We start from the raw sequence: 22,614 nt of genomic DNA, 5'->3' as shown, positions 1-22,614 counted from the left end.
AAGAGGAAGAGGTCATTTAGGTGGGGAGTGCCTGGTCCTCCAAAGGAAAGCCAGGCTGGGTGGGAGGCAGCGGCCACTGCAGGGAGAGAGGGCAGAAGGTAGGCAAAGGCTCCAGGAGCAGACAGCCTTCTGTGCTGGCTGGCAGGGCCCCCATGGACACCCTAACTGCAGAGGTCTGGCAGCTGCCTCACTGCACTTCGCCTGTTGCATTGCAGGCCCCCATGCTGTCCCCTCTCTCAGGCTCTCTCCTCTCTCCCTCACGCACTCCTCGCGTCTCCCAGTGGGGGCCACGGGAAGCCCAGCTCCACGCCGCACCGTTGCTTTCCTATCTTTACGAGCAGCGAAGCTTGGCTACAGCAGACGTATATCCTGTGTTTTCCAAAATGATCTTTATTTTAGATAATTAAATAATGAATTCATTCAACAGACCATCACCGACACCCACTCTATCCCACTAGAGAATTTGTAAGCTAGTGGGTGAAACAGAGGAGTGAGGCCCTAATTGCCAGTTTTTATGCGAGACAGGCTGGATGTGGGTTATGTCTGGGGCTCATGAGGACTTGGCTTGTGTCCTTGCAGGTATATGCAAAGTGAACAAAGCACGGGTCTCAATTTTTAAATGGGACGGTACAGTCACTTTTTTTGAATTTTTTTTGGTAGAGATGAAGTCTTGCCATGTTGCCCAGGCTGGTCTCAAACTCCTGGGCTCCAGTGATCCTCCCACCTCAGCCTCCCAAAGTGCTGAGATTACAGGTGTGAGCCACGGTCCCTGGCTTCATATATCTTTTAGAAACAAAAAGGATAAACCTATCAATCCATAAATAGGGTCACAGTACACTCAGTTCTCTGCAACTTCACTTTCCACTTCACAATTCGCCTTGGACCCCTGGTCCTCGCAGGACGGTCTCATCCATGTGCATCCCTGACCAGAGCACCCACTGTGCTATCAGGGTATGCCCTGCTCCCGCCTGGACTGCCCACAGGATCTCTTGCCTCCCCACCCTTTCCTGCCTCTCAGCCTTCGCATATTCTGTTCCTTTGCTTGGATGGCGCCTCCCCTTTGATCAGCGAACTCCTCTCCAAGCTTCTGGTCCTTCTCGAGCTCTTCACATCAGCTGAGAGGTCGGCCACTGCACATTCCCCTCTCTCCTCACGTCCCTCCCAGCACGCAGCCCATAGGCTGCTGCAGCTAGATTCAACAGTGAGCCCCGAGCTGTCTCTACATCATCCACCATAGTAACCCAAGGGGCTGCCACAGTGCCTGCCACACTGCACATAACCAATTTGTATTTGCTGACTGAGCACACCACACCTGATAGCCAGGCAGCGAACTGGAGGACCACACACAGGGCCTCATGTATTCTGCCACCCGCAACCACCCTGTCAAATAGGTTTAATGTTCCCTTGTTACAGCTGGAGACACTGAGGATCAGAGACGGGGAGAAAGTGACCCAAAGCCACCTCTCTAGTACATGGTGCCGTCAGGAGCTGAAATAACACCGACTCGATTCCAAAGCCTCTGTACCAGCCACTAACATTGGGGAAGCTGAAGACTGAGATTTGAGGAATGATTAGTTTATAAACTTGTGAAGATTAGCCATGTATGATCTCATAGCATCTAGATTGTCCCTCGAGTCCAGAATCCAGGCTGGCCCCACACAGCCTTTACACCTGTATCCCTGCAGTAATCACACTGGATTGCCATGATTTGCTTCCTGTCTTGCTTCCCTAGTAGACGGTGAGGACCTGGGTATCAGGGGCCATGTTACAGTTATGGTGTCTCTGTACCCAGCAGAGTGTTCAGTGCTTAGGAAATGCTGCTCCTTCATGTCCAGAAACCCCCTCTCACAGACGTTGTGAGCATGGCTCAGGGAGCTGGGGCTGCAACAGGGAACAGATCAGAGCCCAGCCTCACGCTTATGTTCTAGGGGGAAGTGCAGTGGACACAGAAACCTCTACTAGGGCCAGGCGCGGTGGCTCAAGCCTGTAATCCCAGCACTTTGGGAGGCCGAGACGGGCGGATCACGAGGTCAGGAGATCGAGACCATCCTGGCTAACACGGTGAAACCCCGTCTCTACTAAAAATACAAAAAAACTAGCCAGGCGAGGTGGCGGGAGGCTGAGGCGGGAGAATGGCGTGAATCCAGGAGGCGGAGCTTGCAGTGAGCTGAGATCCAGCCACTGCACTCCAGCCTGGGTGACAGTGAGACTCCGTCAAAAAAAAAAAAAAAAGAAAAAAGAAACCTCTACTAGGTCAGGTGGTGGCATGTGCCAAAGAGAAAAGTAGAGGATCATGGGAGGCCGCAAGCCTGTGAGGGCTGATGCCACTGTGCAGAAGAGTCAGGAAGTGCCTCTCTGAAGAGGGGACACTCGGACAGAGTCATGAAGGAGCCAGAGCCCTGTGGACACTGGAGAGGGCTCCCTGAAACACCCTGAAGCAGGCTTGGCCTGTTCAAAGAACAGCAAGGGGATGGGTGGGATGGGGGTGTAGACGGGTTTGTGGACCACAGCCAGGCCTTGGCCTTAGACTCTGAGTGAGATGGAGAGTCAAGGGGGTTGAGCAGAGGTGCCTCATGCGTGATGTCGGCTGTAAGGGATTGCTTGGGGATGATTGCACAGAGCAGAGGCCACGGAGCTGATGATGGCAGCTGGGAGCCGTCGCAAGGTTCCTGCAGGAATCCAGCAGCCTTGGGTGGGGGCCGAGGCGGTGGGCCTGGGAGAAAGGGTCCAGTGCTAATGCACTCTGAAGGGAGAGCCAGCGGGATGTGTGGGCAGACTGGATGTGGGGGTGAGAGGAAGCCAGGGCTCAGAAGGGCTCCCAGGTTTGTGTCTGAGCAACTGGGAAGAAAGGGCTCCACTTACTGGGACGGGAAGACTTGGGAGAAGCAGGGTGGGCACAGGGGGTGGATGTCAGGAGTTTGATTTGGGCCATGTTCAGTTTGACATCCCAGAGAAAATGCCCCCAGACCACAGGAGATGTGAGGCTGCGGGTGGGGGGTCTTGGGGCTGGCAGTGTAGAGGGAATCATCAAGAAACAGATGGGCCTGCACCCCAGGAGGCCCCCTCGGGCAGAGTTAGACATCAGCCTCCCTGCCACACTGTATTGTCTCCCAGAGGCAGGGGCGGCATCTTTTAAATTGATTTCCACAGTATTCAGCATGGCAATTGCACATACTAGGTGCTGAATAATTTTTGGTGAATGAATACATGAGTGAATACAGAGAGAGCTTTCCACAAAATCCCTACACATTTGCATGAGACACTTGGGGTCACAGCAGGTCTTGCCTGATATCCTAAGTAACCTCTGTGGGAGAAGGCTGTAATAAGAGGGGACAAGAGCAATGCCGCCAGAATAGCCAGGTAACTCCCAGGTGAGGGGCTGCGTCAGGTGCCAATGGAACGAGGTGGGTTGGGGCCACATCAGCAACTTTTCAGGCCTGAGACCCGAGAAGCAGGTGCATGCAGGAAACAGGCATCGGCCCCAGGCAGAGCTTTGCACTTGCTCTATGATCTTAGGCAAATGGCAAACGCAACGAACAGCATTTTAGAGTGCCAAGAAAGCCAGTCTCATTCTAAGTGCTTTACGTCATTAGCAAATTCACTCCTCACAAACATCCCAAGGAAGCAGGGACTATCATAGTCCCCATTTTACAGACGAGAAAACAGAAGCACCGCAAGGTTAACTATCTCACCCACGGTCGCGTTGCTAGTAAGTGGCAGAGCTGAGGTTTGCAACTGAGCCACCTGCCTGCAGAGTGCATGCTCTATCATGCAACAGGGGCTCTAGTCACGGGTTCCCTGGGAACCCTGAGCCTCTGTTTCCTCATCTGCAAAATAGGAATCCCTGTGCCCTCCAACCAGCGCGATGGGCTGAGCGGAAGTCCTTTGGATGTGGCAGGCTTGTGGATCCCAGACATGGCTGATCTCTATCACGGTCATCAAAACAGAGGCCTGGCCTTCAGGTGGCTCCTTGCCTGAGATTCAGTGCGGTATTTGTTTGCCTGTAGACAGAAGCGGCCAAACATGATGAAAGTGATATAAAACATTGCGAGCAGGATGTTCATACACACCAGAAACCTCCAGCACTTTCTCCTTCCCTTCCTTCCTGGACTAGAAGTATAAGCTCCACAAACCAAGAGTGTGGAAGGAAAAGAAAAGCAGTCTGTTCCTTTCCCTGAACTCTTAGCATTCAGAGAGGATCGTTTATATCCCCTGGGTAACTGGAGAGCTTTATAATTTCTTGGGAAAAGCAAAGCATGGCGAGGATATTCCTGGAACAGCCAAGTCTCTAAAAGCAATAGTCAGGGCCCAGCCAAGCTGCCCCTCCCTGTGTGGAGATGAGGCTGTACACGTGGAGGTATGCATGTGTTGCCGTCCGGGGCTCATGGAGAAGGGCTTTGACTTGTGTGTTTTGTTTTTAGGACCCCTACTCTGCCTTCTTTAAAATAGACACTGACAGGGATGGCATAATCAACATGCATGACCTTCACAGATTGCTCCTGCACCTACTGTTTAATCTCAAAGATGACGAATTTGAGCGCTTCCTTGGCCTTCTTGGCTTGAGACTTAGTGTCACTTTAAATTTTCGGGAATTTCGAAATTTGTGTGAGAAGAGATCACTGAAAACAGATGAAGCACCTCAAAGACTCATTAGGTAAGAAGGCAGCACGGTTCCGTGTCTTTGATATATGCCGGCCCGTGCCACTGTGACGTCCAGTATTTCCATGGTGTCCGCAAAGGGATGCCAAGAATGGAGTGATTATTTTTTTCTTTTTCTTGGTTCAGAAAAAGTCATACAAGGAATATGCATTCAGTGTAGAACAACCAGAAAATATAGCCCAGGTCTTACCACCTGTGAGCATCATTTTATATTTTGCTGGGTATCATTTCAGTCTTTTTTCATATGCCTATACTTACATATGTGTGTGTGACATACTTATATAAATATATACATATATATGTGTGTGTCTTTTTTCATATGCATATACTTATATTCATATGTATATGAAAAATATGTATACACACACATATATATACACACATACATACATATACTTATTTTTCTGTGTATTAATCTGGGTTCAAAAATATATGCTTTTTGCTCAGTCCTTTAAAATTGATGCTTGGGAGACCTGTGAGCACAGCCTGTCCTCTGTCCAAGGCTGGGCCCGTCCTCTGCAGGGGCAGGCGGAGGGCTGTGCACGAACTCCGCGCAGATAAATCTTTGTCAAGTGAACACAGTAACCTTCTTCGGGAACTGATGCCTCCTACCTCCTCTTCACCTCCAGATGTTAATCTAGGTGATGGGTGTGAATTTGGGGAACACAGACCGTCTTGTAATAATTGACGGGCGCTGAGAAGCTATCTGTGCCAACTGCCTCAGGGGACGCAAGAACCTCCTCCAGACCCTCCCCGGGCAGTGCTGCCCCCTAGTCCCCTGCCCAGCCTATATGGCCTCACTCCCAGCCAGGAGAATCTCAGTGTCCAGCTGAGCTCCAACTCAGTGTTGTCTCCCAGGGAGCAAGTACACTCCTTGAAGGCACAATGGGGCTACCATCCAACCCCATCCAACAGTGGCAGCAGGGGATCGCCTGTCCCCATTGGCTCCCTGCTGAGATCTGCTGAGAGCCGGCATGCATGAATGAAGTAGCTAGCCAGCTCCTCCTTGACCAATTATTATTACACGAGTAATTGTGAAATGCTGTGTGCTATGCTAGTACTGAGGTGTGTCTTCTGATGTGATGATACAGCATCATAGTGACACTATGCTGTTTTGCCCTTGAGGCACTCACAGTCCCCAGAGGTTCTAGACAGGTATTGCTTCTACCTAGGCAAGGGCAGCTCCTTGAGACTGGAGCCCCTGGAAGCCACAGCCACTGTGCCACACTGTTGTGACACTTGGCTAGGCTGCAGAAGGCCCTCTGATCTTGCATGCCGATTCTTCCCCCTGAATTCATAGGTTTTATTTTGTCTACGCTAAAAAAAATTAAAAAGCAAGCAAGAAAGAAAATGATGATAGCAAAAGATCATCTAACACGTAAGTTGGACACCTGCTTCCAATGGCTCAGATTCTCAGGAGCTTTAATATGAGATTTCATTGCCTCACATTTAAACAAACAAACACAATTCTTCCCGAAAAATTCTCTGGAGAAAGTTCATTTTCCATTCTCTGCAGAATGAACATGGAAAATTTCAACCACAAAGTGCAGTTTTCTCATTCAGATGACTCAACCTTATTATTTATATGTATATACTCATTCATCAAATATTTACTAAGGGCCTAGTATATGCTAGACATTGTCACAGAACTAGATAGTACAACAATGAATAAGACCCAGATGCTCCTTTGGAGGGGCTCAGGGTCAAATATAAGACAGCTACAAAATAGAGGATGACTAAGTGCCACAGGAGCGGGAGGCACCTACAAGTTGCTCAGGAAAAGGAGGGACATTGGAGCTGGATCTTGAAGTTTAAGTAAGAGTTTGCCAGGTGCAGGCTAGAGGAAGGGTCATTCCAGGCCAGGGAAGAACATTTGCGAGATCACAGAGGCAGGCGGGGGGGTGAGCACATTCGGGAAATGGGGAGAGGATGCATGTGTGGGATCCACCTGCATGGTGGGCCTGGTTGGGGAGGAGGCCAGGAGGGCAGGAGGGTGGGCTGTGAAGGACATCACCTTCTATTGGTAGGCAGGGGAGGCCGTATGCTATGGAGTGAGGGAGTCACACTGTGCTTTAGAAAGATCCTTCTGTGCCCCAGAGTGGAGTGTGGACACAAAGGAGGAGAGGCTGCAGCCCCGTGAGACCTGGCTTGGTCCCCGGGGTCCGGTGGACCCAAACCAAGGCACTGCTTCAGAAAGCTAAGCCCACCCCGGCCAGGCCCTGTCCCGTGTTTCCTGAAGACATGTCCTTTAATACCCCAGCAGCCCTGAAAGAAGGCATTCCTAGCTGGCTTCCCAGATGAAGGAGTGGGGGCTCAGAGAACAGGTGAAGACGCGTCCACAAGGACACAGATGATGAGCAGTGGGGCAGGGATTTGAGCCCAGGAGCTTGTTGGGAGGGGCTACCTCCTCTGCCTGGAAAGCCTGCCCTATTCCACCTCCACCACCACACAGACCTGGATACCACCCCTTTCTAGAAGCCTTCCTGCCCTCTTGGTTGGGCCCCTCTGCTCTCTGGGTCTTCACTTTCCACCCACATCATAAAAACACAACACTTTGGAAAACGTTGAGAGTTCATAACCTTGCTGAAAAGAGGACACTATCTTGTTAGCTTCATAACTGCAAAACATTTTCATTTTAAGATATATAAATACCAAGTAGAATGATTGGTCCAATGACTTATTCCTTTTTTTTCTACTTCCTCGATTCCCTTCCAGTCCTTATTTAAAACACGCTTGCCTTGACCATTTATCCACTTACAGCCTGCATGGAGTACATTTTGATGCACAAACATCCTAAAAGATGAAAGAAAATTCTCATGTGTCCTTTTAGCAAAATTAGATAGTCCATCACCAAATACCGCATGATCAGCTCCTTCGTGTTAGATGACTAACTGAATGAAAATACCAAATTTCCTTTTTTATCCTTAGAAATATATCATTCAGTCATCAAGCGCTTTGGCTGATGTGATCAATGTCACCATCATCTTTGGAATCTAGAGTACTGTTCTGTCTCTATATGCCTTTCTCTTCTGAATCATCTCATAATTGTGAAATCTCTTCCTATCTCAGATTTTCTTCCCTTAGCCATTTGGGCATAAAGAAAGAATTCTGAATTTCCAGCTGCATTCAGTGAAATCTAATACAACACCCCAAGCATGGTGTCATTGTCTTTTATACACTCTTGAGAAATACTGTAGAACTTTGGGCACTGCAGCAAGAACACTGAAGGGTGATGTCCTAGTGGTGGTTCATTTCAACAGGTGATTCTATCATTTTGGTTTTGTTGTTCTCTCTCTCTCTCTCTCTCTCTTTTTAGCAAAGCTGGGAACAGTTGAAGAGTAATAATGAAATATTTAGGATAATATAGTATATTATTTAGGTTAGATATAGTAAGATTAAAAGCAGCATCACTAAGACCACATAACTTGTCATAGATATATAAGAGGGTTTAATGGATTCAGATGATAATTGCAAAATAGAATGAATTGTTTGTTTTAAGACAGAGTTTTGCTTTTGTCACCCAGGCTGTAGTGCAATGGTGCCATCTCGGCTTACTGCAACCTCCACCTCCTAGGTTCAAGCGATTCTCCTGCCTCAGCCTCCCGAGTAGCTGGAACTACAGGTGCACACCACCACGCCCGGCTAATTTTTTGTATTTTTAGTAGAGATGGGGTTTCACCATGTTGGCCAGGCTGGTCTCAAACTCCTGACCTCAGGTGGTCTACCTGCCTTGGCCTCCCAGAGTGCTGGAATTGCAGGCATGAGTGACTGCACCTGGCCAAAATGAGCTTTACTTTATTTAAAAAATAATAATAATAAATTAAATAAGTGATTTATTTTGGAAGACATCTAAGAATAATAAAAGTCATGAATACCAATCCTGATTTTGGTAACATGGCACTGTTAACCTCATAAAATGACTTGGGAATATTCCTTTCTCTTCCATTTTCTGTATTGTGTAGAATTGTTATTCTTTCTTAGATATTTGATTGAATTAACCAGTGAAGTCATCAAGTCCTGGAATGTCCTTTGTTGACTTCACTGGTTAAAAGTTTGTAACTATAAATCCAGTTAATTTAATAGTTATTGGATTATTCAGAGTTTCTATTTCGTCTCAAGTGAGTTTTGCTAATTTGCATCTTTCAAGATGTTGGTCATCAGAGTTGTCAAATTCATGGAATTAATATGGTTCACAATGTTCTTTTATTATTTTTTAAGTATCTGTGAAGTATTTAGTGAGATACCTTATTTCATTTATGACTTTCATAGTTGATCTCTTTTCTCCTTTCTTCTTCTTCAGCTCAGCTAAGTCTTCTCACTTTCATAGATCTTTTAAAAGAACTAGCTTTTGTTTTATTGATTTTTCTCTATTTTTCTGATTTCAATTTTATTGATTTTTGGTCTTTATTATTTCCTTCTTTCTGCTTGTTTTGGATTCAGTTTCTCTTTTATATTTCTTAAATTGGAAACCCATAGTTTTTGAGTCCTTTTTTCTCTCATATAAGCCATTAATGTAACGTATTTCCCTGTAGGCACTGATGTAGCTGCATTTCACAAATTTGGATATGTTGTAGTTTTTATTTCTATTCATTTCAAATTATTTTCTAATTTCCCTTAAGACTTCCTCTTGGATCCATGGATTGTTTAGAAGTGTGTTGTTTAATTTCAAAATATTTGCATAGTGTTCAGGCCAGGTGTGATGGCTCATGTCTGTAATCCCAGCAGTTTGGGAGGCTGAGGTGGGCAGATCCCTAATGATCAGGAGTTCAAGACCAGTCTAGTCAGCATGGCAAAACCCCGTCTCTACTAAAGAGACAATAAATAAATAAATAAGCCAGCCAGGCGCAGTGGTGGGTGCCTATAATTTCAGCTACTCAGGAGGCTGAGACAGTAGAACTGCTTGAACCTGGGAGGTGGAGGTTGCAGTGAGCTGAGGTTGCACCACTGCACTCCAGCCTGGGTGACAGAGTGAGACTCTGTCTCGAAAAAAAAAAAAAAAAAATTGCATAGTGTTTAAGTATTATTCTGTTATTGATTACAGTTTAATTCTGTTGTGGTCAGAGAACATATCTTGTGTGATATTAATTCTTTTTAATTCGTTAAGGTTTGTTTTATGACCCTGGATATGGTCTGTCTTGGTAACTATTCTGTGTATACTTGAAAATAATGTGTATTCTGGTGCTGTTGGGTGGAGTGTTCTGTAAATGTCAGATCAAGTTGGTTATTAGTGTTGTTCGGGTCTTCTACATTCTTGATTATTTTCTGTCCCCTTATTCTATCAGTTACTAAGAGAGGAGTGTTGAGGTCTCCAGCAATACTTTTGCATTTGTCTATTTCTTTTTCTAGTACTATTAATTTACACTTCATGTATTTTAAACTCTGAGAAAAGGATGTGTATTATAATCTCCTAGGTATTTACCACTTCTATTGCTATTCTTCTCTTTCTGAAGTTCTAAGTTTCTCTCAGCTATCATTCTTCTTCCCCTGAAAAACTTCCTATATGACATCTTTTAGAGCAGGTCTGCTGGAGACAAATTGTCTTAGTTTTGTTCAATTTATAATATCTTTATTTACTCTTTATTCTTGAAAGATATTTTTGCTGGATATAGAGTTTGGGGTTGACAATTCTTTTGTTCCAACACTTTAAAAACATTGTTCCATGGTCTTATGGCTTCCATAATCTGTGGCAAGAAGTATGCAAATATTCCATTTTCTCATATTTAATATGCCATTTTTCCCAGGCTTCTTTTCTTTTCTTTTCTTTTCTTCTCTTTTTTTTAACTAGGTCTCTCACTCTGTCACCCAGACTGGAGTGCAGCGGTGTGATCACAGCTCACTGCAACCTTGACCTCCCAGGTTGAAGTGATCCACCTCAGCCTCCCAAGTAGCTGCAGTCACAGGTGAGCACCATCATGCCTACATTTTGTATGTTTTCTAGAGACAGGGTCTTGCCATGTTGCCCATGCTGGTCTCAAACTCCTGAGTTCAAGCAGTCCTCCCATCTCAGGCTCCCAAAGTGCTTGGATCACAGGCATGAGCCACCGTACCACGCCATTCACGCTACTTTAGATATTTTTTTTTTATCTTTAGTTTTTCAGACAATTGAGTATAATTTATGATTTGATTTGTTTGACCGTGGGTTTTTTGGTGGTTTTTGTTTGTTCATTTTTTTTGTTTTGTTTTGTTTTATCTCTTTTTGGATTTACTGAGCTTCTTAAATCTGTAAATTTATGTTTTATGCCAAATTTGTGGTGTTTTCAGCTATTATTTTAAAATACTTTTTCTGTACCCATCTTTTTCTTCTCCTTTTGGTACCTCAGCGACATGAAGCTTAGACCTTTTGGTTTTGTATCACAGGTTTTGTATCTCTAAGACTATGTTATTTTTATTTTCTCTTTTGTTCAGTTTGAGAGATTTCTATTCATGAGTTTTCAAGTTTGCTGACTCCTCTGTCATTCCATTCTGCCGCTGAGCCAATCCAGTGAATGTCATTTCAGTGACTGTCTTTTGGTTATTTCCTTTTTCCTTCTTCTTTCTTTCAAGTATGTTTGCTCTTACTCCACGGATATAATAGCTGCTTTATAACCTGATAATTTCAACGTCTAGTTCATCTTGGGGTTGGTGTCTGCTGTCTTTTACCTTGAGCATTATTGAGATTTTTCTGGTTTTTTATATCACTTTGGACTGTATCCTAGATATTTTAACTGTTTTGTTATGTCACTCTGGTTCTGTTAAAATCCTCTGTCGTGTGTTGATTTTTTTTTTGGTCATTATTTTAGCAGGCAATCAGCCCAGTTAGTTTTAGACTGCGAGTCCTAACATGCCTTCTGTGGTTTTAATGTCAATTTTGTTTTAAAGTCATCGCAGCACTCTTCAGGGAAACCCACGTGTGCACTACCCAGAAGTCAGTCTTAACTACACAGTAATCATGTTCTCAAAGCCTGTTGCTATGCTGCTTGGGGTCAGTTCCACACCTGCACACATCAGAGGTCAACCTGGAACTTCCTGCACAGATGTCCCTTCCTCTAGCTCTCTCTTCTCTATGATCTCCACCACACTCTGTAGCCTCCAAGGGCTACTTTTCAGCATCTTCTGGCTAGAAAATCTTAGGTTTTAGCCTATCTGTGTTGCTATGCATGTCTCATAATGAGGGTCACCTTCAGGGCCCTAGTGAGAGAAAAAAAAAAGAGAGAGAGAGAGAAAATTAACATGGATTTCCCAACATTCCTTGAATCACAGGGACCCTTTTTCTCATTTTTTCTAGTTAGAGAAAATTTTAACATTTTGGCCACTGCTATCATGGGCACCACTACAAAAGTGCAGTCTCATAATTGGGCTGGGAGAGTAAACAGAGACAAAAATGGGAATTCCTGCCACTGTCTCCTGAAGAGGCCCTCCATCCTGTCCTAGCTCTTTGGTCAGAAAGTCAGCCTTTCTTTTGGACATTTTTCTGTTCACATCTGCTGCACAGTTCCAGAATTAGGACTGTTCTTGATTCTTAAGCTGGGAACATGGGAGGAAAGCCCCATGAAACTCATAACTTTGTCATTCTTCGAGTTTTTATTTCTCTTTCCATCAGCCTCCTATTATTTACCTTTTAGTGTCCTCAGATAGTTGCGCTTTGTATTCTGTGTAGGATGTTGGGTTGTCGTAAGAAGGAGAGAAAGGGTGAAGTGTGCTTACTCCATCCTAACTGGGACCGGAAGTACCTCCCAAGACCCTGGTACTGCCTGGAGTGTGTTCCCTGAGGTCTTCACGCAGCTGTCAAAGGGCCGCTCCCTGGTCTTCCTGACAAAGTCGCCCCTGCCCCATCATTCTGGGTCCCATGCAGTATCTGAAGTTATCTGAGTCTCTTTCTTTTTTTTCTTCTTTTCTTTTCTTTTCTCTTCTCTTCTCTTTTCTCTCTGTCTCTCTCTCTCTCTCTCTCTCTTTTTTGAGATGGAGTCTCACTCTGTCACCCAGACTGGAGTGCAGTGGCATGATCTCAGCTCACTGCAAACTTCGCCTCCCAGATTCCAGTGATTCTTCTGTCTCAACCTCCCAAGTAGCTGGGATTATAGGCGTGCACTGCCATGCCCGGTTAATTTTTGTATTTTTAGTAGAGATGGGGTTTCACCATGTTGGCCAGTCTGGTCTCGAACTCCTGACCTCGTGATCTGCCCACCTCTGCCTCTCAAAGTGCTGGGATTACAGGCATGAGCCACCGCGCCCAGCCGAGTCACTTATTTTTCTTGTGTGTTTGTTGTAAGTTTCTGCATCACAGTGTAAGCTCCTTGGGAATGTGGACTCTGTCCGCATTGCTAGTCATTGTGTCTACAGGGCCTAGAGCAGCACGTAGCGACTGTTCCTATGAATCTGTGACTGAGGAGCTGGCTGATAGGAAGGAAGGCTAGATCTGACTGACTGTCAAGATTTAACAAGCTGGGCAATAGAAGAGGAATTAAGTAACCACCGGAAAACCTCCTGATCTCTCGAGAGGGACAAGTATGTAAAATGAGAAAGGGGAAAATGGATGGAAAAGCAGTAGGATTCGTTGGTTTGCTCATGGATAAGTAAGGAATAATCAAGCCTTATAACCTGGAAAAGAAATCAGGGTGTGGAAAGCAGGGGGCCTAGGGCTGTTTGGATATGCGTTTCGACAGTGACATCAACTGGGATCCACTGACTTTGCTGAGATAGCACATGCCCCTCACGGGCTCTCTGACAGCACTTTGGGGAGGTTCAGGTGAGTCCTCTGGTGCAGCTGGGATTTAGGAGGAGTCTAAACGTGAAGGCAGGGCAATAGACATCATTAGGACTTACAGTCCTTTTAAGCAAAAATTGTAAAACTGCAACATAATTCCATCAATATTCCAAAGCCTTACGTGGTCAAGTAGTGAGAGGCGATTGGCTGGTTGAGTTTGGATCCCTCTCCACCCTCGAAATTCCATGATTCTGCAGAGTCCGGTAGGCAGTTGGAGAAAGATGGCACAGAAAAGCAGGTGAGGGTGTGGCACCGGTGGTGCAGACTCATAGGCAAGCAGCGTCAAGGCTGTAGTTGGGGACATCCGAAGAGATGACCTCTGAGAAGAGAGGGGGGAGAGACAGCGCTGTCAAGGGCAGGGGGAGTCAGATGGAGAAGGAAAATCACAGTGACTGCAGTTTACACTAGCCGGGCGCCAGGGTGGGTGTGCACACGGGCTTTACACATTTTCCTCCATTCCTAATTTGTTCTAGTGCGTGGAAAGATCCAGGGCATCCCAGCCCCTCCAGCCTCAGCCTTTATTGTGCTTTACTGTGGCCTAGCAGGGACCTGTGAGCACAGGGTCTTTTTTTAAGTGTCCATCCTGTGAGTAAATATGACAGAATTTTGATCCTTTTTATTTATTTTTATTTTTGAGATGGAGTCTCGCACTTTCCCCCAGACTGCAGTGCAATGGCACGATCTCAGCTCACTGCCAACTCCACCTCCCAGGTTCAAGCAATGCTCTTGCCTCAGCCTCCCGAGTAGCTGGGATTACAGGCATGTTTCTACCATGTCCAGCTCATTTTTGTATTTTTAGTAGAGGCGGGGTTTCACCATGTTGGCCAGGCTGATCTCGAACTCCTGACCTCAAGTCATCCACCCGCTTTGACCTCCCAAAGTGCTGGGATTACAGGCGTGAGCCAGCACGCCCAGCCCTATCTTTAAATCCTACAAGCCTCACCTTGGAAAATGAGCTGAGAAGTTCCCTCAGTGTTTCTCAACCATTTCCTGGAGTCTCCATTATCTCTCCAACTTGCAAATTCAGAAATAAAAGTTTTTAGCTGTTTTCCTCCCAAGACACTTAATGTTATATTGTGTTTTCCCCCTTCTGAGAATAAATGAGCCCTGTTTGTTTTGTGTGCTGAAAAAAAAAAAGTTGAATAGCATTTATCTGAAAATAAACAAGGACTTACACAATTTAAGAAGACTTCCCTGACATGCAGCTGGAGAAGTAAGACTGTATTTTAAGAATTAAGTTAAACCAGATGTGAAATAACAGACTTTAATGGTATCCTTGAAACAAACAGGGGGATAGGGAAACCCCTTGGGAGATTAATGAACCCATTAAATTTAAACACAGTTATTTATTATTTTTTTTTCTTTTAAGACCAAAACAGAAGGTCGCGGATTCAGAACTAGCTTGTGAACAGGCTCATCAGTATCTTGTTACCAAAGCAAAAAACAGATGGTCAGACTTGTCTAAGGTAAGAAAATGATTATTTCCTTAAAAGGAAAGAAATCTATTTCAATGTTTCAAGATCATTGGGATGATGAAGCTGTTCAGCTCCAGCTGCTAAGATGGGAAAACAACTCTGTATACCCAGTGTGGGGACTCCTGCTATTCTTAAAAGATTTTTTCAAACTAAATTCTCACATTCAAGGTCAAGTGAGGTTTAGAAAGATAAGGAATTGGCCGGGTGCGGTGGCTCAAGCCTGTAATCCCAGCACTTTGGGAGGCCAAGACGGGCGGATCACGAGGTCAGGAGATCGAGACCATCCTGGGTAACACGGTGAAACCCCGTCTCTACTAAAAAAATACAAAAAAAATTAGCCGGGCGAGGTGGCGGGCACCTGTAGTCCCAGCTACTCGGGAGGCTGAGGCAGGAGAATGGCGTGAACCTGGGAGGCGGAGCTTGCAGTGAGCGGAGATCGGCCACAGCACTCCAGCCTGGGCAGCAGAGCGAGACTCTGTCTCAAAAAAAAAAAAAAAAAAAAAAAAAGGAATTGTTGGAGTTACATGAACAGAAATTCCTGGCATTACTTCAGGCTTGATATGAGTTAAAAATGTATTCGGTTGGTGCAAAAGTCATCACGGTTTTGGCCATTACTTTAACGGAAAAACCACAATTTCTTTTACCAAACTAATGCATGAAAAATATAAGATGCTGTTGTACTTAATTTTATACAATATAAACATAAATTTTAAAGAGCTGTTTCTTCCTGTCTTGCCAAAATTATAGAAGCACATGTATAAGGCAGATACCCTCCATGTGTAATCATATAAACTGTGATTATGATATTGAGATGGGACTGTCTAATCCAACAGGGCCAATGACAGCCAGACCTACAGGATAATAGAACTGCACGTGCAAAACCGAGTTTGTCCTGAAATCTAGGCTGTGAGATCACCACTTTATAATGCAACAAGAAGGCAATAGCTTCCCTCTAATAAATATTTTTTAAACTGCATTATGGAAATATTTTCACATTATTTTGAAAAATATCTCCACTTCGTTTCATTTGGTCATTTTCTTTCTGTGTTTGCTCTTTCTTGGCCTGTGCCCAAAATGAAGGTTTGTCTTTGAAGTGCTGCTGACCTCTTGGGACTGTCTCTACCCAGCCTCCTGTCCTGCTCAGAGTGGACTGTCTGTGCCATGGGCTCCATAGAGTCGACTGTCTATATTGTGCCCTCTATGGAGTGAACTGTCTGCGCTGGCCCACGCCAACCAATCACACAGACTGGAGCTCTGTGTGGCCCACTTTCAGAACGGCCCTCCAAGTTCAGGGGTTCAGGACAGGGTCTGCACTAGAAACTGCACCTGACCCAGTGAACACCAGCTGAGAAGAAAGCAGAGTGCACTATTTGGCATCATCCTCCACACCTTCTCTACCAACTTCTCTTTAACCTTCCTCTCACTTGGGTCTGACTTAAAAAGAGATGAGACCCTTTGCTCTCCAGCCAGCCTTGTCTCTCAGCTGACCCTAGACTCTCTTCCCTCCTCCACACTCCCAGTTGCCAATCTTCTCCTGGTCTCTTTCTCCTCCCCTCCTGAAGTCTGCCCTCTCAGGGTGGTCAGACCAGCCTCCTGGCCCTCATCTGCTGCTGCTGCTCTCTGTGGACCCCAGGGACTCCTGAGGGCCAATTCCAGGGCCCTTTTCAGCTTCATCCTTCCCTGCTTGGATTTTTTCAGCACATATTGTGCACCAGTAATGCACTGGGATGTAGTGGTAACCACGGTCAGTCTGATCCCATCTCATGGAGATCACACACCAGTGGAGGTGACAGTCAATGAGCAATAAAGCACATCAGTGCTGTGAAAAAAATAATGATAAACACTGTTGGAGAGTGAGTGACAGGTGGGTTAGCAAGGCCTTGGTTTCTGCAGTCAAGCCGTGGAATGAGAGTTCCTGTTGCTCCACATCCTCACTAGCATTTAGTGTTGTCAGTGTTCTAGATTTTGGCCATTCTAATAGGGGTGTAGTGGTATCTCATTGCTGTTTAATTTGCATGTTTCTGATGATATATGATATGGAGCATCTTTTCATATGCTTATTTGCCATCTTTCCGTATATACTTTAGTGATGTATCTGTTAAGTTTTGGGCCCATTTTTTAATTGGACTGTTTCTTTTCTTCTTGTTGTTGGGTTTTAAGAGTCCTTTATCAGATATAGCTTTTGTGCATATTTTATCCCAGTCTGTGGCTTGTCTTTCATTTTCATGACAGTGTCTTTTGCAGAGCAGATATTTTTAATTTTAATGAAGCCCAGCTCATGAATTCTTTCTTTCATGGATTATATCTAACAAGTCACTGCCAAACTCAAGGTCTTCTAAATCTTCTCCTATGTTGTCTTACAAGAGTTTTATAGTTTTGTATCTTATAATTAGGTTTGTAATCCATTTGAGTTAATTTTTGTGAAGGGTATAATGTCTGTGTCTAGATTCACTTATTTGAACGTGGATGTCCAATTGTTCCTGCACCATTTGTTGAAAAGACTGTCTTCGCTCTGTTGAATTGCTTTTGCCCCTTTGTCAAGGATATGTTGATTATGTGGGTCTGTTTCTGGACTCTCTATTGTGTTCCCCTGCTCTACTTGCCTTTTCTTTAACCAATATCACTGTCATGATTACTGTAGCTTTATAGTAAATCTTGACATCAGGTAGTGTCAGTTCTCCAAGTTTGTTTTTTTTTTTTTTTTTTTTTTTGCAGTATTGTGTTGGCTATTCTAAGTTTTTGCATCTCCATATAAACTAGAGTAAGTTTATAGATCTCTACAAAACAATTTGCTGGGATTTTGATTGGGATTGAATTGAACCTATATTTGATGCTATTGAGCCTTCCTATCCATAAACATGGAATATCTCTCTTTAGGTTTTGCAAACATAAAACATTTCTCATCAGTTTTGTAGCTTTCATTATATAGCTGTTGCATGTAAGAGCTCTTTTAAATAAGACCAGGCTGGTTTGGAATTCCTGGCCTCAAGCGGTCCTCCTACCTCAGCCTCCCAAGTAGCTGGGATAACAGGTGCACACCACCATTCCTGGCTAATGTTTTATTAGATTTATACCTAAGTATTTCATTTTGGAGGGTGCTAATGTAAATGGTATTGTAGTTTTCTTTAACTTTTATTTTAGGTTCAGGGATACGTGTGCAGATTTGTTATATAAGTAAATTCATGCCATGGGGGTTTGTCATACAGATTATTTCGTCACCCAGGTACTAAACTTAATACCCAATAGTTATCTTTCCAAATCTTCCCTCTCTTCTTCCCCTCCACCCTCAAGCGTAGGTCTCAGTGCCTGTTGTTCCCTTCTTTGTGTCAGTGTGTTCTCACCATTTAGCTCCCACTTGTAAGTGAGAACATGCGGTATTTGGTTTTCTGTTCCTGCATTAGTTTTCAAAGAGTGTTGGCCTCCAGCTCCATTCATGTTCCCACAAAGGACATGATCTCATTCTTTTGTATGACTTTGTAGTATTCCATGATGTATATATTCCACAGTTTCTTTATCCAGTCTACCGTTCATGGGCATTTAGGTTGATTCCATGTCTTTGCTATCATGAATAGTACTGCAGTGAACATACCTGTGCATGTATCTTTATATTTGTCCTATATAAATATATGATATTAATATCATATATTTGTTATCTAATCAATCTAATAAATATATCATATATTTGTTATATAAATATATATTAATATCATATATTTAAGTTACATAAATATGATATTGATATAAAATATTTGTTATATACATATATTACATGATATAAAATATTTATATATAATAGTAATATATTTATGTTATATAAATATATTTATATTTACATATTTAGAATGATTTATATTTCTTTGGGTATATACCCAGTAATGGGATCGCAGGGTTGAATGGTAGCTCTTTGAGGAATTGCCACACTGTTTTCCACAATGGTTGGACTAATTTACACTGCCACCAACAGTGACATACAACAGTGTATAAGCGTTCCCTTTTCTCTGCGACTTTGCCAGCATCTGTTATTCTTTTACTTTTTTTAAAAAAATTGAGATTGAGTCTCGCTCTGTCACCCAGGCTGGAGTGCAGTGGTGTGATCTAGGCTCAATGCAACCTCCACCGCCCGGGTTCAAGTGATCCTCATGCCTCAGCCTCCCGAGTAGCTGGGACTACAGGTGCATGCCACCACACCCGGGTAATTTTTTTGTGTTTCTAGTAGAGACAGGGTTTCACCATGTTGGCCAGACTGGTCTCAAACTCTTGACCTCAGGTGATCCACCTGCCTCTGCCTCCCAAAGTGCTGGGATTACAGGTGTGAGCCACCATGTCCAGCTGACTTTTTAGTAGTAGCCATTCTGACTGGTATGAGATGGTATCTCATTGTGCTTTTGATTTGCATTTCTGTAGTGACCACTGATGAGCTTTTTCTCATGTGCTTGTTGGCCACATGTATTTCTTCTTTTGAAAAGTATCTGGCATGTCCTTTGCTCACTTTTCAATGGGGTTGTTTAAGTTCCTTATAGATGCTGGATGTTAGACCTTTGTTAGATGCATAGTTTGCAAATTTTCCTCACATTCTGTAGGTTGTCTCTTTATTGATAGTTTTGCTGTGCAGAAGCTGTCAAATCTAATTAGATCCCATTTGTCAAGTTTGCGTTCGTCATGAAATCTTTGTTGATTCCTATGTCCAGAATGGTATTGCTTAGGTTGTCTTTCAGGGTTTTCATAGTTTTGAATTTGACATTTAAGTCTTTTATCCATCTTGAGTTTATTTTCTGTTATAAGGAAGGGGTATTTGTTATAAGGAAGGGGCCCAGTTTCAATCTTCTGCATTTGGCTAACCAGTTATCCCAGCACCATTTATTGAATAGGGAGTTCTTTCTCCATTACTAGTTTTTGTCAGCTTTGTTGAAGATCAGATGGTTGTAGGTGTGCAGTCTTATTTCTGGGCTCTCTATTCTGTTCCACTGTTCTATGTGTCTGTTTTTGTACCAGTACCATACTGTTTGGTTACTGTAGTCCTGTAGTATAATTTAATTGGGTAACTTCATACCTCCAGCTTTATTCATTTTGCTTAGGATTGCCTTGGCTGTTTAGACTCTTTTTTGGTTCCATATGAATTTTATTTTATTTTATTTTATTTTATTTTATTTTATTTTATTTTAAGACAGAGTCTCACTCTGTCACCCAGGCTGGAGTGCAGTGGCATGATCTTGGCTCACTGTAACCTCTGCCTACCAGGCTCAAGCCATCCTTCCACCTTAGCCTCCCAAACAGTTGGGACCACAGACATGTGCCACCACACTCAGCTAATTTTTTGTATTTTTTGTAGAGACAGGGTTTTGCCATGTTGCCCAGACTTGTCTTGAACTCCTGGGCTCAAGCGATCTGCCTGCCTCAGCCTCCCAAGGTTCTGGGATTATAGGCATGAGCCACCACACCTAGTCCCATATGAATTTTAAAATAGATTTTTCTAGATAAAGAATGTTATTTGTAGTTCAACAGGAATAGCCTTGAATCTGTAAATTGCTTTGGACAGTATGGTCATTTTAATGATATTGATTCCTCCAATCCATGAGCATGGAATGTTTTTCCATTGTTTGTGTCATCACTTCTTTGAGCAGTGTTTTGTAATTCTTATTGTAGAGAACTTTCACTTCCATGATTAGCTATATTCGAAGGTATTTTGTTCTTTTTGTGGCAATTGTGAATGGGATTACATTCCTAATTTTGCTCTCAGCTTGAGACCATACTGTCCAAAGCAATTTACAGATTCAATGCTATTCCTGTTTAACTATCAATGACATTATCTCTCATGAGAGATAATGGTGTGTAGTTTTCTTTACTTGTAATATCTTTGTCTGGTTTTGGTATTAGGGCAATACTGGTCTCATAGAATGAGTTAGGAATTATTCCCTCCACTTCTATCTTTCTGGCATAAGTTCCTGTAAAGTTTTCTGCTTATGGGTGTCTGTCTCAGTAAGTTATGATTCTCTGTGTTCACCTGTCTGTCTGTCCAGTTTTGGGGACAGTGATTTGGCCTGTAACTTCACTTCTCTTATGATTTAAGAAGAGTGGTTGATTTTCCAATTTGGTCAGATTTTTACTTGTTGTTGGGACAGAGTGGTAACTTCCAAGTTTCTTACATGCCAGACCTGCTATGTGTTTTTAAAGGGACTCTGAAATCCTACAGACTGAATTGCTTTTAAAGCATAGTTTTTGTTTTTTTCAAGTTATGACTCTACTATGAAGTATATAAAATGCATATGTATAGTTTAAATAAGTTTAAAGTAGTCACCATGTAACCACCATTCAGGTGAAGGAAAAGAATATTGCCAATATCTTAGACCAGGAGCCAGCACATTTTTCTGTAAAGGCCCAGATAGTAAATATCTTTGACTTTGTCAAAACCGCTCAACCCTGTAGCACTTGGTACCATCAGACTTCCTAGTTCTTTCTGCTCTAGTGGATATGTAATAGTATCTCATTGCAGATTTGATTGGCATTTTGTTAGTTATTAGTGAGATTGAGTATCTTCACTTAGTCATTCATTAGTCAGGTTTCCTCGATTGTGAAGTGCTTGCTTGAGACTTTAAGTCTACATGCTGGTTTGTCTTTTTCTCATCGGTCAGCAGAAACTGTGACTATGGTCATAGTGTACACTGCTCTGTGGATCCTGCTCTTTTGTAAGTGACATGTGGTGCAACTATCATCTCTCAGTGTGTATTCTGTGTTCTTACCTTTTTTATATGGTGTCTTTTGATAAATATAAGTTCTTTTTAATGTAGTCAGATTTACTAACATCTCTCTGTGGGTCTTGTTTAAGAATTCTACCCTGGAGTCATGAAGATATTCTCTCACATTCTCTTATAGGAGCTTGACAGTTTCAACTTTCACATTCAGGTCTTGAAATCTGGACTGGATGTTTCCCAAGTGTTGAGAGGCAGGGACCCCGTCTCATTTCCTCCATATGGAAGTCCTGCTCTCCCAGCACTGGTCATTGTGAAGTCCCCTGTCCCCTGGCCGATCTGAGTATCACCACTGCCTACATCATGGCCCGAGGGTGCTGCTGACCTCCTCATTCTGTTCCACTGATAAATTTGTCTGTGCTGGCACCTACATCACATCTTGGTCGTCGCTATAACTTAATGATACATCTTAATTAATTGGTAGGCAACTCCCTCTACCTTGTTCTTCAAGAGTTTTGAATCGCTTTGTCAAGTTCCACAAAGAAAATGACACCTTTACTATTATATCTGAGTATTCTAATTCATGAACATAGTGTCTCTCCATATATTTTGATCTTCTTCAATATCTTTCAGCAAAGTTTTATGCTTTTCTGTATAAAGGCATTTCTCAGATATCACAGATTTATTCCTAGGCCTTTGGATTTTTGATGCCTTTTGTAAATGTTATCTTTTAAAATTTCACTTTCCGTGTCTGATATATAAAAACTGTGATTGATTTTGCCTGTTGATACAGAATCCAGACTGCTTGCTAAATTCACCTCTTATAATAATTTATTTGTGGATTCTTTGTATTCCTATGTATACAATCATGTCAGTGAATAATAATAAGTGTATTTCTTCCTGTCCTATCATTACACCTTTTATCCTTTTTCTTGTCCAAATAAATGGGCTGAGATCCTGCAGTACAATGTTGAATAGCAGGTGATGGAGATATTCTCACTTTGTTCCTGATCTTAAGGGGAATGTTTTCTTCTTTCACTATTAAGTATCA

General features: G+C 43.3%; 1 protein-coding gene across 3 annotated transcripts in view; it reads left to right on the top strand.

Annotated features, from left to right (window-relative positions):
- Window positions 1-22,614, top strand: part of EFCAB6 (EF-hand calcium binding domain 6) — a 324,746-nt gene that overhangs the window by 198,559 nt on the left and 103,573 nt on the right. For all 3 annotated transcript variants that reach the window (XM_017850034.1, XM_017850033.1, XM_017850035.1), the window contains 2 exons: window positions 4,422-4,654; window positions 14,772-14,868. In XM_017850034.1, coding sequence (XP_017705523.1) covers window positions 4,422-4,654; window positions 14,772-14,868 — 330 coding nt within the window. The remainder of the gene's footprint in view (window positions 1-4,421; window positions 4,655-14,771; window positions 14,869-22,614) is intronic.

The sequence above is a fragment of the Rhinopithecus bieti genome, unplaced genomic scaffold (assembly GCF_001698545.2).
Source record: "Rhinopithecus bieti isolate Rb0 unplaced genomic scaffold, ASM169854v2 scaffold_33210, whole genome shotgun sequence".
In the NCBI taxonomy this organism is placed as follows: Eukaryota; Metazoa; Chordata; class Mammalia; order Primates; family Cercopithecidae; genus Rhinopithecus; species Rhinopithecus bieti.
Note: the sequence above shows the minus strand (reverse complement) of the source record. Positions and strands in the feature narration are given on the sequence as shown.